At 41.1% G+C, this 19,083-nt stretch overlaps 1 protein-coding gene across 1 annotated transcript in view; it reads left to right on the plus strand.

The window, feature by feature from the left end:
- LOC146566608 (uncharacterized) overlaps positions 1-19,083 on the plus strand; it is a 183,448-nt gene that overhangs the window by 131,428 nt on the left and 32,937 nt on the right. The window contains exon 3 of the mRNA XM_085286158.1: positions 14,281-15,155. Coding sequence (XP_085142284.1) covers positions 14,281-15,155 — 875 coding nt within the window. The remainder of the gene's footprint in view (positions 1-14,280; positions 15,156-19,083) is intronic.

Consider the following 19,083-nt stretch of genomic DNA (forward strand, 5'->3'; position numbering starts at 1 on the left):
GAAATATAATCATGGGAGACCTTAAAGGGCAAACTAGACAGGAAATCAGGGCCCAGACCGGACGACAGCGGCATAAGAACAGACTTCTTCCAATTTATGGTGAACCCTGATAGGTGGCCAAAGGTGTCAATCAGCTTAAGAAGTGGAGGAAGGGAGATCTTTAAATCTGAAAGAGCCAATATTATATCATCTGCATAAAGACCTATGGTGTACTCTGACGTGCCACAATTTATACCAGAGATATGGGAATCGGCTCTGATGGCAATGGCCAACGGCTCAAGGGAGGCAACAACCCTGCTTGGTCCCACGGTGTAAGAGGAACGGGAGCGACCTCTCATGGTTGGTAAGGACCGAGGAACGAGGGCAAGCGTAAAGCAACTTAACCATATTCAAAAATTTCGACCCAAATCCAAATTTGTCAATAGTAGCAAACAAATAACTCCACCTGATCAAAAGCCTGCTGGGCATCAAGTGAAATCACAGCAGAATTGGGCAGTGTTGTTGAGTACATTGCATTTAAGAGACATCTAGTATTTGAGAAAGAAAGTCTATTGGGGATAAAACCCAATTGATCAGGATGAATTAAATGGGAAAAACTCAAAATGTCAAAAATCTGTTTTTCATAATATAAATATCATCAAATAACTTTAGAAAAACTTCCATTTGACTCGTTACATTTAATGTTAAAAAAATATATATTTTATTGTTTAATTAATGTTAAAATGTTAGTCTGCCAAATGTGCAGCAATTTAATCTATTTATTCTCTATAGCTGATAGTTTGTGGGGCCCTGGTAGACTGTATAACTGCATCTCTACCAGTTTGTCTGCACTCCAGCCTCCTCTGTGCCACGTGAAGGGATTTCCCTTAATGCAGGAGAAATGATCTCAACAAAAAGGAACAGTTTCGGCCATCACACAGTGGAACAAATGCGCTTCTTAAATAAAAATTTTAAAAAGGGCTACCTTAAAAGCATCATGTATTTAATTTGCAAGTTCATAAGCATTTTCCTTTTCACAATCAATTCTACCCCCAGGTCAGAAATATGTATAGGAAAATTTCCCCAATGTAATATTATTGATAAATACACCCATCTTGCGATTAATTGCATAAGTGCATGGAGGCAGGACCTCACAGCAGAAGCATACTCCATAATGTGTTGTACATTATTACATGTATATTATATGTAATGTGGTGTTTTCCAATTATTGTATTTACCAACATCAAGAAGTGAAAAGCAAAGAAAGACCACACCATGGTGCATGTTTGAACAAGGAGAGTTTACTGGTCAAAATTATTTATTAAACAAATAAACCACATTTTTTAACCCCAAAAAATACACGTTAGAAGCAACACAACGGCGGCCCATATCAGACAGAACTCCACTCTGTAGAGTGAGTGGGCAATCATTATGAAGCATTTGGTTTTATTTTATGGATTCAAGCTGCTCTTCATATTTTTGGCCACCAGATGTCACCAGAGAGGACTGTGTTGAAAAGCTTCAAGTAATGAAGCGTTTTTCAATACAAGCTTAAGAAAGCTTCATTTGGCCATCACTAATAGTTTGTTTCGCTCCTCTGAGTTCACTACTTTACTCACTGTGGATGAAAAAGCAGCTCTGCCTGTGCAAACACCTCTTCTTATGCGGTAGACTCACTTTTCCCCTTCTTCCTGTCCTGCTGTGGCTTGTTACTGTGCAGTCACGTGACTCATCTGCAGGCTGCAGAGAGTGAGAAAGAGGAGTAACAGATATGATTATTAGTGCTAGTAGGACGGAGATTGAGAGTAGAATACAACAGAAAATGAAGGAAAGGTGGCAAAAGCAATGGAGGGAAGAGAGAAAAGGGCGATGGTTTTACAAAATCCAAAGGAAAGTGGGAGACATGAGAAGTACAGGAAGAAACAGGAGAGAGTAGACGGTTACATCTCGACTTAGATTCGGACACACTGGTTTTAATAGCACATTACGTTCAATAGGAAAACACTGTACAGGGGAGTGTGACTGCAGTAGGGAACAGGAAATATATGTTTTATTGCATTGTCAGAAGTATGATATTGAAAGAAGACAACTAATCAGAAAGCTGGACGATATGAGAGTAAAACTGGACTTGATTTATTTATTTCGCACGAGCTCTATAAGTAAAAGTTACTTTTCCAGCTATCCAAAACATGCAGCTCAACTGGAAACTCAAAGTCACCCACTGAAAACTGACTTAGTTTGAAAATAAAAGAGACCATTTAAAGATTCAACCAATGCTAAATTTTGAATCTATCCAAAACATGTCTAGTTAATGATAAAGGACTGAACAGGTCTCCAGTAAATCTAATCAACTTCTAGATGGTGATTTGTGGTTAGAGATCAAATTTACTCATAAATGTTTTACCGGATAGATTTGAGCACAGTAGTTCCATAACCCAGTTGTCCTCCAATAATTTCCACCTACACAGATTTGAAAACTGCTTTTTTAGGATGATTCCTCATCCTTTCTGTCACTCCTCAGCGTGCTGAACACGTAAAGATAGCATCCCTACAGACGACAGTTTGATGAGTGAGACTTTCTGTAAAAAAAAGTTCTTTCATTTAAGATCTCGAGCTCTGCTCATTAGAACAAGAGAGCAATGACAAGGAATCAGAGCATTTGGGCCCTGCAGGGATTTGACACTAGGATCTCTGTTTAGTTACATCAGTTCTGTGATGGAAATTTCTTCTAATTTTAAGTATTGTTTACATATTTTAACAATCTCAACTCTGTGTTACTTAGTTATATAGATATGTAATGGCATCACATGTGTGTCAAATGTTGTTTTACACATAGTGGGGCATGTCTTTGGATGGTGGGAGGAAGCTCGCCGCGGAGTCGTCCGCTGCACAGCAGCAATCGCCGCGGGGGAGAGGCGTTTCCACACCGCGGCCACAGAGTTCCACTACTTGCCGCTTAGCTCACCCACCTCCTGCTTGGCAGCAATGTCGTCGCAGGATGAGGACGTCATTTCTCCATTGTCACCAGTGTCATCCAGCAGGAAGCGGCGCCTCCGCCGTCATTACACACTACAGCCGGAGCCCATTCGTCAGAACAGCAGGCAGTGGTGAGTGATGTTGACTTTACCCCTATTGCTTCACCTGTAAATAGTAATGGGGACTGTTTTTCTCTCACGGCTGAGAGAAGTGAGGTGAAGGCGGTTCGTTCTATGGACATTCACTCAGTAGAAAGAATAGACTTTCTGACTGACTGTGACATTTTTTCCGTTAAAAAGTCAGAATGTATGGACAAGACTCTGATTGTGCACCCTGACCCGGCCCACGTTGACCGCAAAGGCCGGGTCCTAAGGAGGATTATCTCTGCTATGTTATAGAATTCTTCCCCCCAAAGACTCAGAGCCGACCAATAAATGTTAAGACAGAACTTATCCAGAGCAACATCAGCTGGCAGAATACACCGGGCGCCTGTCCACAGTGCTGGAGGACAGGCGGCATGCTCACTGAATACATCAGCAGCCAGAAGGAGGCGCTCATGGAGAGAGTGAAGAAACTAGAGGTTAGACATGGACAGATGCAACAGTCATCAGCAAAACAAGCCCCTAGGAAACGATGTATGAATGCTTGTGTTCATCTCATTATTAATGAGAGCCTGAAGGTAAGAGTTAAGTACTGATGTCTGAATCATAACAGTTACCATACAGCATGCCATATTATTTCACAGGTAACTGCAGGAAAAATCTTCTTGATGCATGCTCAATCAATCAATGTGCTTCTCATTTTTTTTGTTTTGTTTTTTTATAAAATGTTATAAAATAAATCAGTTATAATCAAGTGGAGTGAGTGGAAAGACAACACATTTACAGGTGAAGCAATATGTTTCACAACTAAATGGGATCAGCTGCTCATCAATGGTGACATTGGGCCCAGGGTTGTAAAACAGGGGGAGGCGGTGCACCCACTTATCCCACACTGTCCTGATGGCATCTAGCTTGTCTCTCTGCAGTCGAGCTGGTCTGTCGTCTCGGTTATCAAAACGGATAATCCTGGAAATTTTGTGGAAGTTTTCCAGAGACATTGATGCACGGAAAGGTTCTTGCCGGTTTCTGCATCCCACAGGATTCTGTGGATTCCCCTTTGGACCTGAAAACTCCTGCAAGGATAAAAACCCCAAAGTAGGCCTTTGGGGTTCTTAGATGAATTTGGTCCATCTCCTTCCACCTCTCTCCAAAAAAAACACCTTCCTTCTAGATTACTGCAATCCAGAACAATTTTCTGGATGGAATCTGGGATGAAAAGCTCAAATGAAGACTTGATGTCCTGTCAGCCGTGTTGGCCCTGGCTTATCACAGTAGCAGCTCTGCAGGGTGGCTCATTTCTTGGGCAAGAAGACCATTCAATTTCACCAGTTATTGACATCCATATTTCTTCACTTGCTGTCTGGTGGGCTTGTTCTGGTCCTGGAGCTGGCTGCAGATGGGGTACTCGTCTTCGTTTTGTTACTAAATGGTGCTCAACCTCATCCTCTTCTTCAAAGTCACTGTCAGACTCTGAATTTTCAGAAATGTGAAATATTCTGAAACCTCTTTGTCAACATCATCATCCGAAGCCCCTCTCTCTTCCAAAATCAACTGGATGGCCCTCGCAGCAGATAATCTTTTGCCATCTTGATCAGTTGTGATAAAGAACCACACTGGCAAAGTCTTATTTATAGTATTATGCCCCTAATTTGCAGGTGGGACAGGGTATGAGAACATAAAATTTGGATCCCTCAAGAAAGAGGGTAAAATGTGCGGGAATGTCAGAGCAGACGGTGTTAGTAGTTTAATTTTCAACAATGCTGCAACTTTGTGCGCCAGCAGGAGGAGAAGAAAACACTATCAGCAGCACCAGAAAGGAGGAAGACAGAGTGTGGGAACACAGGACCTGCACTTTCAACACTTTTATTAGACCTGGGTCCAGTGGACCCGAACACCTTGTATGTAATGTAAATGCGTGGGGGGAGGTACAGTATGAGGTCATTGAAAATTAGTTCAGATTTATGTTCTTCACAGAAAATAAGCCAAAGCCAATGAATTTCAGGTTGAAAAAATAATTAATTGTTTAATTTTTCTTTTGAAAAAAAGTGAAAACGGGTCTCACAGACCCGAACACCATACAAGGGTTAATCATAATTATGCAAATTCTCATGACCATTGATCAACAACCACTGACCAAAACCCACTGATCAAAGACCACTGATGGCCATGAGTACCATTCACAGAGAGTTGGGGAATGGCTGCAGCTGAGAAAAAGACAGAGTGGATGTGCTATTAGATCGATGCTACTGTGACGAGATTGATATTTGAACACTGAATCGTATAAATGTCTATTTTTTTCTTTATGGAAATGTAAAAGAAAAGTATACTTCAAACACACTCCATGAAAAATGGTTTAACCTTTTAATGTTGATTTTTAGCTCTATGTTATTTATAGCCTAGGCTATGAGACATTAAACAGCAGAAGCAGAGTCAAAGTTTTAGAGACATGCACATTTACATTTCATGTGTGTTTTTATTGTGTTGACTCATTATTGTGGGAAGTAAAAGTCATTCAAATGTGTTCAGAATTCATCTCATATATCATTACACACTGCTCTCCTCCACAGCTGCCTTTAATGTGAATGAAGTTGGCCCTCCCACCAATGTTCCCTATAATGTTTCACGTGTCTGAGTGAACGCACAAACTCCCCGAGTGTCCCTTGGACCACTGTGAGCGACAGCAGACGTGTGCACTGTGGTCACACCAGCATTGAATCCATCCAAGTTAAATGTTTATTAAAATAATCATATTACAGCATTTACATTTATATAGACTACTTTTAATTAACTGCTTTAATTAACTGCACTTTCATTGTAAGTGCTTTAACTGCCACTTGCAATGAAAATGTAAAAAAATCTAGTCATTGACCTGTGTAGTATGTTAACACTATTGGAAGTAAAAATAACTTGAACTCCAACTCCAACTTCTTCCAACTGAAGGAGTCACTTGGATGAGTGACGAAATGTTTCTCCCACTGAAAACGAACAGATGAACAGAATCAACCTTTTGGGATTTACTTACCTGGATGATTAAGCACGCATCAAGACGTTATTTTATTAATATTTTTAAAATGATAGCGGCACACACGAAAATTTTTGCAGCACAAACCTGCACAAACGTTTAACATCAATTTTGTTTGATTTGGGTAAAGGTTGACCTTTTGACCTTTACATTTTCATTAATATCTTTAAAACAGAAGCAGCACAAATGACAATTTTAGCAGCACAAACCAGCACAAACATTGCACAACTGATTGACACCAATCTTGTTTGATTCCATTAATGTGGGGGGGCTGGTTGACCTTTGATGACCTCTAGAAATTTTTATTAATATCTTTAAAATGATAGTAGCACAAAAGAACATTTTTGCAGCACAAACCAGCACAAACATTTGATACCACTTTTGTTGGATTTGAAGAAGGTGGGGGGGCAACTTCACTCACATCTGCCTTTATAGGTTAAACATATCTACACTGGCATTGGTATCAGCAATACTGGCCCTGTATTTACTTGGTATTGGACAGACACTAGAATTTGTTGTATCATCACTCATCTCTAACATACAGTGAATTTTATAAACCGCCATCTTTATTCATTAAAATACGCAAAATACTTTTAACTGTGAAGATTTGGAGAAACAGTTTTTTGGCATCACTTCATAGAGTTTTAACTGTTTGCTGCCAGCTGTCTGGTCTCCTTAAAATATGTGTGCTGCATATTAAACTCGGCGTAGCAGCCTCAGAGTCATCACCTTTGCAGGCCATGTATTTGCAGTAAGCACAATGAGCATGTGCAAAGACAGTAGGACACAGAGTCATGAAAATAAATTATTAATAGAAGATATTTTAGTTGGCCATCATCTGTCTGTCTGTCAGTCATTCTAATAAATGGCTTAGAGCTTCCTCATCTTCACATTTCTGTTTTCCTCATATAGGTAGGTGGTTTCAGTGGAACTGCTCGTCTGCAGACTGTCGAGGCATACAATCCTGACACCAACACCTGGCTGGATATGCCCCCCGTGCTGAGCCCCCGCAGCAACTTTGGCATCTCTGTGATGCATGACTGCCTGTTTGTTGCAGGGGGCTACAACGGCTTCACCACCACCCCTAATGTTGAATACTACAATGTCAAGACTGGGGCCTGGTCTGATGCCTGAGACATGGAGATCTCCCGCGGTGCACTGAGTTGCTGTGTGGTGTACGGGCTGAACAACATGGCTGAGTATGCTGCTCCTCGCTACTCCCTGGAACTCCCCAGTGAGGAATCACTTCATCATACTATGAATTTTATTATTGTGCAAAATAAACTGCTAATGGTATTTGATTGAGTAGAAGTGCTTGATGGAGTTACAAAAGCTTGGTCGTTTTGTTAAGTTTCACGTATGATGGAGGGCAGTGTAAAGAAATTGCTCGACTCTGGGAACCCAACACGTCTGCTGAGTCTCCATGCTTGGCGTTCGAGTGAGAGTACCTCACATGCGCCTGCTCGTGCAAGAGATTAAAGAAGTGTTTGACGGGCGGAGGGACGATGGAACTCGAGCACAGCACGCTACCAAACAAATTTTCCGTAAACTGCTGCAAAGTGCCATGCAACACACAAAAACACACAATTTTTAAAAGGTATCTATTTAATGAGGAAAACTTTCAAAGTAAAATACGTTTGTCCTGGTCAGGAAAGACATCAGTGTAATCAACAGAACTGCATCAGCTAATCACACAAATACAAACAGAATAAAACCCACAAAATAAGAAATTAGAAAATTTCTAATTAGTAAGAAATTAGTAACGATATCTGTAAACAAATCTGAAGTCTAATACGAGAACTTCCATCAGTTTCTGTTGCTGAAACTCGCAGACATGACGGGAACATCTGCAGTGAAGCTGCACAGCTGTACCCTCACAGACAGAAGCCTGGTCAACTTCATTTCATCTGCCAGTCTCACCAGGTGGAAAGCGTTATCCATGCAGAGGGCATTTAGATGTTGCTGCTTTTTTTTTTTTTTGCTGTTCGTTTATGAGGCTGGGGAAACCTGCAGTCAGCTGAGGCTGAAGAAGTCACTTGGATCAGTGACGAAACCACTGAAAACAAATGAACAGACTCAACCTTTTGGGATGCAGCGAGAACAGTTTCAGTCCATGGAGCTCAATTAAACAATGTTCGGACCAGATCCCGGCAGCAGCAGTGGGAGGTGCAGCATCGGTGTGCTTGCTTATAATTAACCTCATCTTTACAACAGCCATTAAACCATCAGGAAATGACAAGAAATAGTTGGCATTAAAACACTCCTCTGGATGAAGAGAAAGGGGAAACGTCACAGTGCTGATATGGGCATGTGCAGCAGGTGGAACTCACGTTATAATGAGCCTGCCATGGTCCTGGGTCCGGTGACCCATGTTTTTGATTATTTAATGTTCTGTGATTTTGTACTTTTTCATGGTTTTATCTTTCTATTTCTAGTTCCCTTAGTTATTCTTTAGTATTTTTGTAGTTTCCAGCTCTTAGGTTTTTGTCACTGAACCTGACAGTGCCAAATTGCTGACTGTCTTCCAGTGTCCTTCCTTCTGAGATGTGAGGTCGAGGTCGAGTAGGATGTGACCAATGCAGCCGGGACGCCACTCTGCAGGAGCAAGGAGAAAGAAATTAACATGTAATTTATCCTAACAGTAATGGTGTACTAACCTGATCCATGTGTTTTATTTATTGTAGGTACAGTGGGATATTCTCCTACTATCACTACTCTCAAATCCAGTGTCCAATAAGTGACACAGTATTGGATATTTTTGACATGGGATGCATCGACACACCAGACAGGTACTTAGTACCTTCCATTCATCCTTCCAAGCCCCAAGATGGTGGTAAAATGTCTCCTAACAGTCTGCTATGGGTTTATGAGTGCACTAAAGAAATTACATGCAGTTTATTTGTGATATTACACCAATTCATTGTGATGAACTGGCACGTTTAACAAAAATGTTCAGAGATATCTTGAAGTTGTAAAACAGAAATTATTCCTCTAATTGAAGGATGGGCGGATGTTTCCTTCGTGGCCCACCATATCCCAGAATTCATAGTGAGATTGTTAAAACATGTAAACAATACTTAAAATTAGAAGAAATTTCCATCCCAGAACTGGTGTAACTAAACAGAGATCCTAGTTTCAAATCCCAGCAGGGATTTTTTTTTGTTTTGCAATCTTTATGTGTTCAGCACGCTGAGGAGTGACAGAAAGGATGAGGAATCATCCTAAAAATGTGTTTTCATATCTGTGTAGGTGGAAACTATTGGAGGACAACTGGGTTATGGAACTACTGTGCTCCTTTGTGTCAAATCTATCCAGTAAAACATCCATGTAGAAGTTGATTAGATTTACTGGAGACCTGTTCAGTCCTTTACCATCAACTATGTTTTGGATAAAATCAAAAATTAGCATTGGTTAAATCTTTAAATGATCTCTTTTATTTTCAAACTAACTCAGCTTTTCACTTTGAGTTTCCAGTTGAGGTGCATGTTTTTGGATAGCTGAAAAAGTACCCACAGAAAACTGAGAAATATAAGGAGAACATGCAAACTGCTCATTCCTCCTGTCAGGTCTGAGCCACTATGCTGCCCATTTTACAACCCTGCAAACAAACGAGCTGAAAGTTGAACTCTACAGCTTGTTGTGGTCCCCTCTGGCTTTAGGTGCTGACATGCCTTCCAGCTGTTCTCCAGCATTTTCATTTACATCCATAAAATATCTCCACACATTGCTCCTCTTTCTCTCTGTCTTAGTGATGTGTCGGTCGCGAACGAAATGGCTCTTAGAGCTGGATCTTTGACGTGAACGACGCGAGCCGGCTCCTTTTTGGGAGCTGTGGTTTGGGTTTTTTTTCTTTCTCTCACCCTCTCTCTCACGAGCCTTGTGCTTTGCCCTGGGCAGAGGGGGGAGGGGCGGTAGTTACAGCAGTAGCACAGGAACAGAGCAGGAGGGAGAGAGAGAGAAAGAGAGCCAGGGACAACAACGCCACATTAGAAAGGTATAGTAATCATCCACAACTATTTTCAGTTGCAGATGATTAAGGATTCAGAAAGTTTATTCATGCAGGTCCATATGACAGAGAATATGCATGTTCTTTTTGTTTTCATATTTTAATTTATATTTAATTGTGTTGTGGTTTGCAGTGTTTTGTGTTGTTTTCACTTTAAATTTGTAAAAGGAAAAAGCTGAAAATTTAAATAGTTAAAAGTTGAAATGTGAATAGTTGATTTTTGTATTATATGATTTATTTATTACATTTTATGTGGAGTGAATAAATAAAAGTATATTTACGGTGGCGCCTACAGACAAAGCACATACAAACTTCAAAACACGTCCGAACTCCACAACACGTAAAAGCTCCAAAACACGTACAAAAGACAACAGAAGTGCTCCAGGATGCTAGGGCGCAGTGTTGAGCTTTTGTTACTTAGTGGCTACACAAGCCAGGAAGTACCAATGACCGGATTTGGTCTGTGGTAGTAACAGGTAAATGAACTGTTTTTTAAATTGAATATATATGAGTGCTTGTGTATAAATACACAAACAATACACACATGCTTTCAATCGTGTAGTTTAAGTGATCTAGGCAGCTCTGTTTTGGAAGTTCAGTCCATGCTAGAAATGTGTTTTGGAGTTTGTACGTGTTTTGTTTCTAGGGGCCACCGTATATATTTATATATAAACATATATAAATAAAACCACTTGTTTTTACATTAGTAATTACTTTTCTGCATAATTTTATATTATTGTTAATAATAAATTAATTAAAGCAACAAAACAACCTGAAGTTCAGGTTCGGAGCCGAAAGAGTCGGTTCTTTTTAGTGAGTCGAGCCGAAAGAGCTGGTTCTCTAAAAAGAGCCAGAAATCCCAGCACTACTCTCTCTGCAGCAAAAATGCATTTTCTGTGTGCAGCCGAGTCACGTGACCTCACAGTAACGAATCCCAGCAGGGCAGGAAGAAAGGGGCGGAGCAAAGTGCGTCTGCCGCATAAGAAGAGGTGTTCGCACAGACAGAGCTGCTTTTTCATCCACAGCAAGTAAAGAAGTGAATCTACAGGAGAGAAACAAACCAAAGCATCGATCATAAACCACTACCAACGTCTGGATCGATATCTGCATCGATCTGCCCACCCTTGTCTCCTGGATCGGAGCTGAGATCAGCGTGAACCACGTGGGTCTCTGCTCCCTGATCTGTTTCCTGTGTTTGGAAAGAGTTCCAGCTTCATCACGGAGTTTCTCTCGGTTTGTGGGCTCATCTAAAGGTAAGCACCGAGCTAACTTTACTGTGAGTTCAGTTCATGTTGAGTTTAGCTCCTGAATGAGGTCTTCTGCTGCTCTCCTCGGTGTCTGTTCACAGTTTATTGTGAACACGTTGAGAGAAGAGTGAGAGAGTGTTTGGAGAAAAACACCAACTAACCATTAGCTCAGCATGCTGGGAGAAGTTGGAGCAGAAAAGTCTTTTCACTGATAAAAGCTCATTGATCAATGACCATGAGTACCTTTCACGAACAGTTTGGGGAATGGCTGCAATCACAGCATGAGAATGAGAATTTGCATAGTAATGATGAAGGAACTGACCTCCCAGCCCATTGTTCCTTCAGTGGTGCTAGTTTCAGTCATTATGTAAATGTACTGTTTATAAGGTTGGAGTCAGCTGAGACTGAAGACGTCACCTGGATGAGTGATGAAAATTTCTCCTACTGAAAACTTCCAGATGAACAGAATCAAACTTTGGGGAATGGTGGAGTTTGGAGAGAGGCATCCTTGGGTCTGGAGAGACTTGTGAAGTGGTGATCAGGTGTTTGTGGAAACCACAGGAGGAGCAATCAGAGTGAAATTTGTACTTTGTGTTGTCAGATATGAGACACTTTGACTCTTCAGTGCAGTGTGGAGCCTAACAAAGATCTGTTTTGTGTCCCAGCTGATCAGCAGGAGGAGAAGAGTCTGACGGAGCAGCAGAGGAACATTTTCAGCCATCTGGACTCAGCTGAGTCACTACAGAGGAAACAATGAGCTCAACACAGGAGGTGAAGAAAATATCACAGTTTCACCAAATAATCAGTCACGTCTAAAACTCTCATCCTCCCAACCTGTTATATGACTGTGTTGTATTTTATTGTATGCTATGTTTTTATTTTATATCTATTATGTTTACAAACATCAAGAAGTCACAAGCAAAGGGAGACCACACCATAGCACATGTTTACATAAGATAAGATAAGATAAGATAACCTTTATTAGTCCCACACGTGGGAAATTTGTTTTGTCACAGCAGGAAGTGGACAGTGCAAAAGTTATGAAGCAAAAATTAGAATACAATAAGAATAAATACAGTACACAACTGTACAGAATAGAATAAAATAAAATACTATATACAGTAGAATAAAATAGAATAAAATATACAATAAGATAAAAATAGAATGCAAATGCTATATACAACTGAGTAAAAATACAACGATGCCAGAAAAGATTATTGCACATTAGTGGATGTGTGTGTTTGATCAGTTAAAGTCTTTATTGTGGAGTCTGACAGCAGTGGGGAGGAAAGACCTGCGAAATCTCTCCGTCCCACACCGTGGGTGCCGCAGTCTCCCACTGAAGGAGCTGCTCAGTGCTGTCACAGTCTGCTGCATGGGGTGGGAGATGTTGTCCAACAGGGATGACAGCTTAGCCGCCGTTCTCCTGTCACTCACCACCTCCACTGGGTCTAGGGGGCATCCTAGAACAGAGCTGGCCCTTCAGATCAGCCTGTTCAGTCTCTTCCTGTCCCCAGCAGAGATGCTGCCGCCCCAGCAGACCACACCATAGAAGATAGCAGAGGCCACCACAGAGTTATAGAAGGTCTTCAGGAGTGGGCCCTCCACTCCAAACGACCTGAGTCTCCACAGCAGGTACAGCCTGCTCTGCCCTTTCCTGTAGAGGGCGTCTGAGTTATGAGTCCAGTCCAGTCTGTTGTTCAGATGAACACCAAGGTACCTGTAGCTGTCCACAGCCTCAATGTCCATACCTTGGATGTTCAGTGGTTGCCGTGGAGAATGCTTGTGCCTGCGGAAGTCTACCACCATAAGGATATTCATCAAAATTATTTATTCATCAAATTTCAAAACCTTTTTAATCACACAAAAAATACATGTGCAAAGCACCACAACAGCAGCCCGATATCAGACAGAACTGTCACATGATATTAAACATAATGAAGCGGTTCATTATAATTTGTAGATTCAAGCTGCGCTTCATATTTTGACCAGCAGATGTCACCAAAGAGGACTGTGTTGAAAAGTAATGACAGTTTGTTCCACGACTGCATTTCACTGGGGGAGGGTTTTGATTATCGATTAAAATCGATTCTAGGTTGGATAACGTGATATTGATCCATTAAAATCCTGAAACGATTTTTAAATATGAATAAATTTTGCCTGAAACGCCAGAAACACCAAACAGCTAAAACAGTAAATGAGAGCAGTTACACGGATTCTGCACAAAGACGTAAACAAAGACGTCGGGGCTGAAAGCCAGCAGCTCACTGATTCTGAAGGTGCAGGTTTTGTCACTCTCCAAACATACTTGACTGAACCAGCAGCAAAAGAAGACTGTTGTTTACAGCGCTGTCAGGCGCTGTTTCTTTTTTGATTTTGTTTCTTTGTTTCTTTTTTTTCCTTCCAGCAACAAAACCTCATTTCTGCTGTTCAATACAGAACAAATGTAAACTTTTTAAAATTATGCAAAACATTTAGCTGTGTCTCTAATAAACCCTCTGTAACTTTGCTCTGCTTCACTTCAGCAGCATCAGGTAATGTTCATATGTTGATTCATGGTTTTCTTTCGTGTTTGATCCACTGCAGAATATTTTTATACTCAGACCAGGAAAATCTCCTTCATTTTTTTTCTGTTTTATCCTCAGTTACTTTGACACAAAGGCATCTGCTGTGATGCTTACACCTCTGATGAAGTCTCACAAGTGTCAGCTTTCGTTTTAGAAATGTAAAATATGGATATGTACTGATAGGTAATGATCAGAATTCTAATATATCTGATTGTGTGACGCAAAATTTCCCCGAATCGAAATCAGTGACGATGCCCAGCCCTACATTTCACTCACTGCCTGTGTTTGTATATCTGTCACTGCAGGACCAATATGGAGCGAGAAGTCAGCGCTCTCAGGAGGCTGACAAACCTCACAGAACAAAGGGGAAGAAGAAATACACCTGTGACGAGTGTGGAAAATCTTTTCCCTGGGCGCGTTCCCTAAAAAGACACCAACTCATCCACAGTGGAGAGAGACCGTTCAGCTGTGACGACTGTGGAAAGTCTTTTACCCAGTCTGGAAGCTTAAAAACACACCAACTGATCCACACTGGAGAGAGACCGTTCAGCTGTGGAGACTGTGGAAAGTCTTTTACCCACTCTGGAAACTTAAAAGCACACCAACTGATCCACACTGGAGAGACACCGTTCAGCTGTGGAGACTGTGGAAAGTCTTTTACCTACCCTGGAAACTTAAAAACACACCAACTGATCCACACTGGAGAGAGACCATTCAGCTGTGATGAGTGTGGAAAGTCTTTTACCCAGTCTGGAAGCTTAAAAACACACCAATTCCTCCACGGTGGAGTTAAAGCGTACAGCTGTGAAGAGTGTGGGAAGGATTTTCTTAAGAAGGATTCACTACAAATCCATCAGGTCATCCACACTGGAGAGAGACCGTTCAGCTGTGACTTGTGTGGAAAGTCTTTTTCCTGGAAGAAAGCCCTAAAAAGACACCATCTCATCCACAGTGGACTTAAAGCGTACAGCTGTGATCAGTGTGGCAGAGCTTTTACTCACAGTAGCAGCTTACGGAGTCATCTAGTTACCCACTCTGGAATTAAGGCATACAGCTGTGACATTTGTGGAAAAACTTTCAGCCATGTAGGGTACAGAAATATTCACCTACGCATTCACACCAGACATGATGTGTACAGCTGTGATCAGTGTGGTAAACTATGTTTAACAGGCACAGAGTTACAACACCACATGTTTACCCACACTGAGGAGAGACCTTATAAATGTGACCTGTGTGAGAAGACTTTTAAATCTCCACGTTACCTGAGACGACACCAACAGATCCACATAAGAAAGACTTTCCAAGTGCAGTTACTGTGAGGTATTTTTATTTTTATCTCGTGATTTTAGTCTGACTGTCTGAAACAACTGTTAGCAACATGTTAGCATTTCTGCTGCATGGAAAAGCAGCTCTGAGTGATTATTCAGATTTGAATTACAGTATTTTAGTGGTAGCAGTTGAGAATTACATTAGTGTTATTGCAGTATTGTTTCTATTATAGTTTTTGCAACACATTAAGCTGAGTATTATAAAGCAAACAGTAAATGGATGTTATTTTATGTCTTGTCTTTTCTTAGTCCTGGATGTTGACACAGATAATGTTTTGTTTTTTGTTTTTTTCAGGCGACGTTCGCGATAAAAAGTAACGTTGCGTAGAGACAAAAGTGGACGAAAGAGAGGCAAACTTGTGGCTCCACAACTATAATTATAACGTAACATAGACTATATGATATAAAGGATATTGTCACATCTTGAGACTCAGGTAGGCTGTGGTCTGTAAATGATGTCAGTTGGTACTAAGGGACCCACATTGTGCAAACCAAATATCTCCACGCTATTACACCAGCGGCAGGATGGATCCATGCTTTATGTTGTTTAAGACAAATTCTGCCCCTAAAATCTGAATGTTGCAGAGATTGAAAAATGTTGCCTGGTCTGATGGGTCTCAATCTTTTCTTGGCCACTTTTGTTGATCTTGAATGTAAAAGAACCCACCCATCACGTTAATCACACTCTAGAACTTGTTTTAACATATGGCATAGAAACTGAACATTTATAATAATAATAATGGATTGGATTTATATAGCGCTTTTCAAGGCACCCAAAGCGCTTTACAATGCCACTATTCATTCACTCTCACATTCATACACTGGTGGAGGCAAGCTACGGTTGTAGCCACAGCTGCCCTGGGGCAGACTGACAGAAGCGAGGCTGCCATATCGCGCCATCGGCCCCTCTGGCCATTTAACAGTGTTTCCTGTAAACCCACTCTTGTCTTTTGCTAATACAGTGTCTTGCAAACATATTCGGTCCCCTTGTACTTTTCTCACATTTTGTCACATTACAGCCACAAACATGAATCAGTTTTATTGGAATTCCAGGTGAAAGACCAACACAAAGTGGTGCACACGTGAGAAGTGGAACGAAAATCATACATGATTCCAAACATTTTTTACAAATAAATAACTGCAAAGTGGGGTGTGCATAATTATTCAGCCCCTTTGGTCTGAGTGCAGTCAGTTGCCCATAGACGTTGCCTGATGAGTGCGAATGACTAAACGGAGTGCACCTGTGTGTAATCTAATGTCAGTACAAATACAGCTGCTCTGTGACGGCCTCAGAGGTTGTCTAAGAGAATATTGGGAGCAACAACACCATGAAGTCCAAAGAACACACCAGACAGGTCAGGGATAAAGTTATTGAGAAATTTAAAGCAGGCTTAGGCTACAAAAAGATTTCCCAAGCCCCTCTGCTTTTTTAGGCCCCTCTGTCTTCCAGTTGGGATTCGTGAGGCAGACACTGTGTCTACTTTTAAGATTAGACTTAAAACTTTCCCTTTTACTAAAACATATAGTTATGACTAGACAGGTGACCCTGAATCTTCCCTTAGTTATGCTGCAATAGGTGTAGGCTGCTGGGTGGTTTCCCATGATGCATTGAGTATTTCTTCCTTAGTCACCTTTCAGTCACCTGTTAAAAGGGAGATTTTCCTTCCCGTTGTCACCAAAGGGATTGTTGGATTTATTTGTATGTATTATAGTAGGGCAGGGGTCCCCAACTAAAGTAGCAGGAGGTCCACTACCTCCATGATCCAATAAATCTGGGGTCTGAACAGTTTAAATGAACCAACAGAAATATTTTCATTCATTTTTATATAACATTTATTTAGCAATATATATTTTTGTCTGGAAACTCCTGATCAATTATTCATTTACCCATTAAATCATCTGCTGAACAGACAATCCACTTCAAGTACTAACTATAAGCAGAATACAATTTAACAATAACATTACTTTTTACCACATCTGTTGCACATGCAACATTAAGGTGTCTTGATGCATGGTCAGTCATCCACGTAAGTAAATCCCAAAATGTTGATTCTATTCATCTGGAGGTAACATTTCGTCACTCATCCAAGTGACTTCTGAAGAAGTACATGAAAATAGAAGAACCATCTCTGAATCGAGGAGGGGGCCTAAGGGTACATCATTCACCATCTTACAGTGCTGGGATTGCAGCCATTCCCCAACTCTCTGTGAATGGTACAGAATCAACTATTTTGGGAGAACATTTAGGTACAAGCAATTTACCACAAAAAGACTAAATATCCAGGAAAATTGAGAAGAATTTTGAGCTGTGCGGTAAACATGTTTGACAAACCTAACACATACATCTATCCATTCCATCCATTCGCTTCCGCTTATCCTTTTCAGGGTCGCGGGGGGTGCTGTCATAGGGCGAGAGGCGGGGTACACCCTGGACAGGTCACCAGTCTGTCGCAGGGCCAACACACAGGAACAGACAACCATTCGCACTCACATTCATTCGCACATTCACACCTAGTGACAATTTGGATTATCCAATTAACCTATCCCCACAAGCTGCATGTCTTTGGACGGTGGGAGGACGGTGCTTTATTAGCTGCTTCGGTGAAAAACAAATCAACAATGCAAAAAATAAATAAAAATAAAGTGTCGGCAGTATAAAAGAGTGTAGAGTAGTTTATGTTTATGGTGTGGGAAATGAGTTAAAAAGCAGAGTGGCTTTGGGGACGAAGGTGGCTCTCCTCCTCTCAGTCCTGCAGGAAATGCAGCGGAGGCGTCGCCCAGAGGGGAGCCACTGAAATGCTGGGTGAAGAATGTGAGACATCAACAATTATGTTATGATAAATTACGTAATAACTACAACAGAAGACTGACCTTTGTGGGGATGCTTGGAGCTTGGGTCCATTAGTATTTTCTTTTACATGCTTCCTTTAGCTGCATTATTCAGTCTTTTAGTGACTTGTCTTATCATTTCTATGCTGATGACATTCAGCTGTATATGTCCTTTAAGCCTAATCAGCTGGATACGCTGTCCATCCTAGTCCAGTGCTCAACCCAGGTTTCTGATTGGCTTTCTAACAATTACATTGTTTTAAACATGAACAAGACAGAGACCATGATCATAGCATCTCCTGATCTATATTCTAAAATCATTCAGGTTCTTGGCCCTTTCTGTTTTTCTGCTGAGCCAAACATTTGAAATCTTGGAGTAATATTTGACTCTTCTTTGGGCCTTGACTCACACGTAAAGTCTCTGTCTCGTTCCTGTTTCTTTCATTTAAGGAATATTTCTAAACTGCGACATATGGTCTCCTTAGCTGAACTGGAAAAAATTGGCCATGCATTTGTGTCATTGCGTTTAGACTATTGTAATTCCCTGTTTACCAGCTTGGATAAATCATCTCTGTACAAAAAGCAGCAGCCAGACTACTAACTCGCTCTTGCAAGCGAGCTCACATCACTCCTATTTTATGTTCTTTACATTGGCTCCCAATAGATTTTAGAATTCCCTTTAAAATTATTGTTTTAACGTACAGAGCAGTACATGGCCAGGCACCAGATTATTTATCCAAGCTTCTCACAAAATACACTGCTGCTCGTTGTCTCCGCTCACAGGCTCAGAGTTTGTTGGTTGCTCCCCGAACACGACTGAAGATGAAAGGGGGCGGAGCCTTTCAGTCTGTGGCACCAACGCTGTGGAACAGTCTACCTCCACAACTACGTTTGGTTGACTCTGTGGAATCCTTTGAAAAGCAGTTAAAAACTTTACTGTTTAAACAAGCTTTCTGTTGACCAATGCTTTTTACATTTTTAATTTACATTTAACCTGTCACGGTTTGCGGGGCAAGCCGTGTGGAGAT

The sequence above is a fragment of the Mchenga conophoros genome, linkage group LG9 (genome assembly GCF_057382185.1).
Source record: "Mchenga conophoros isolate Kocher_MC1m ecotype Shallow Benthic linkage group LG9, M_conophoros_male_GT1.1, whole genome shotgun sequence".
Taxonomy (NCBI): Eukaryota; Metazoa; Chordata; class Actinopteri; order Cichliformes; family Cichlidae; genus Mchenga; species Mchenga conophoros.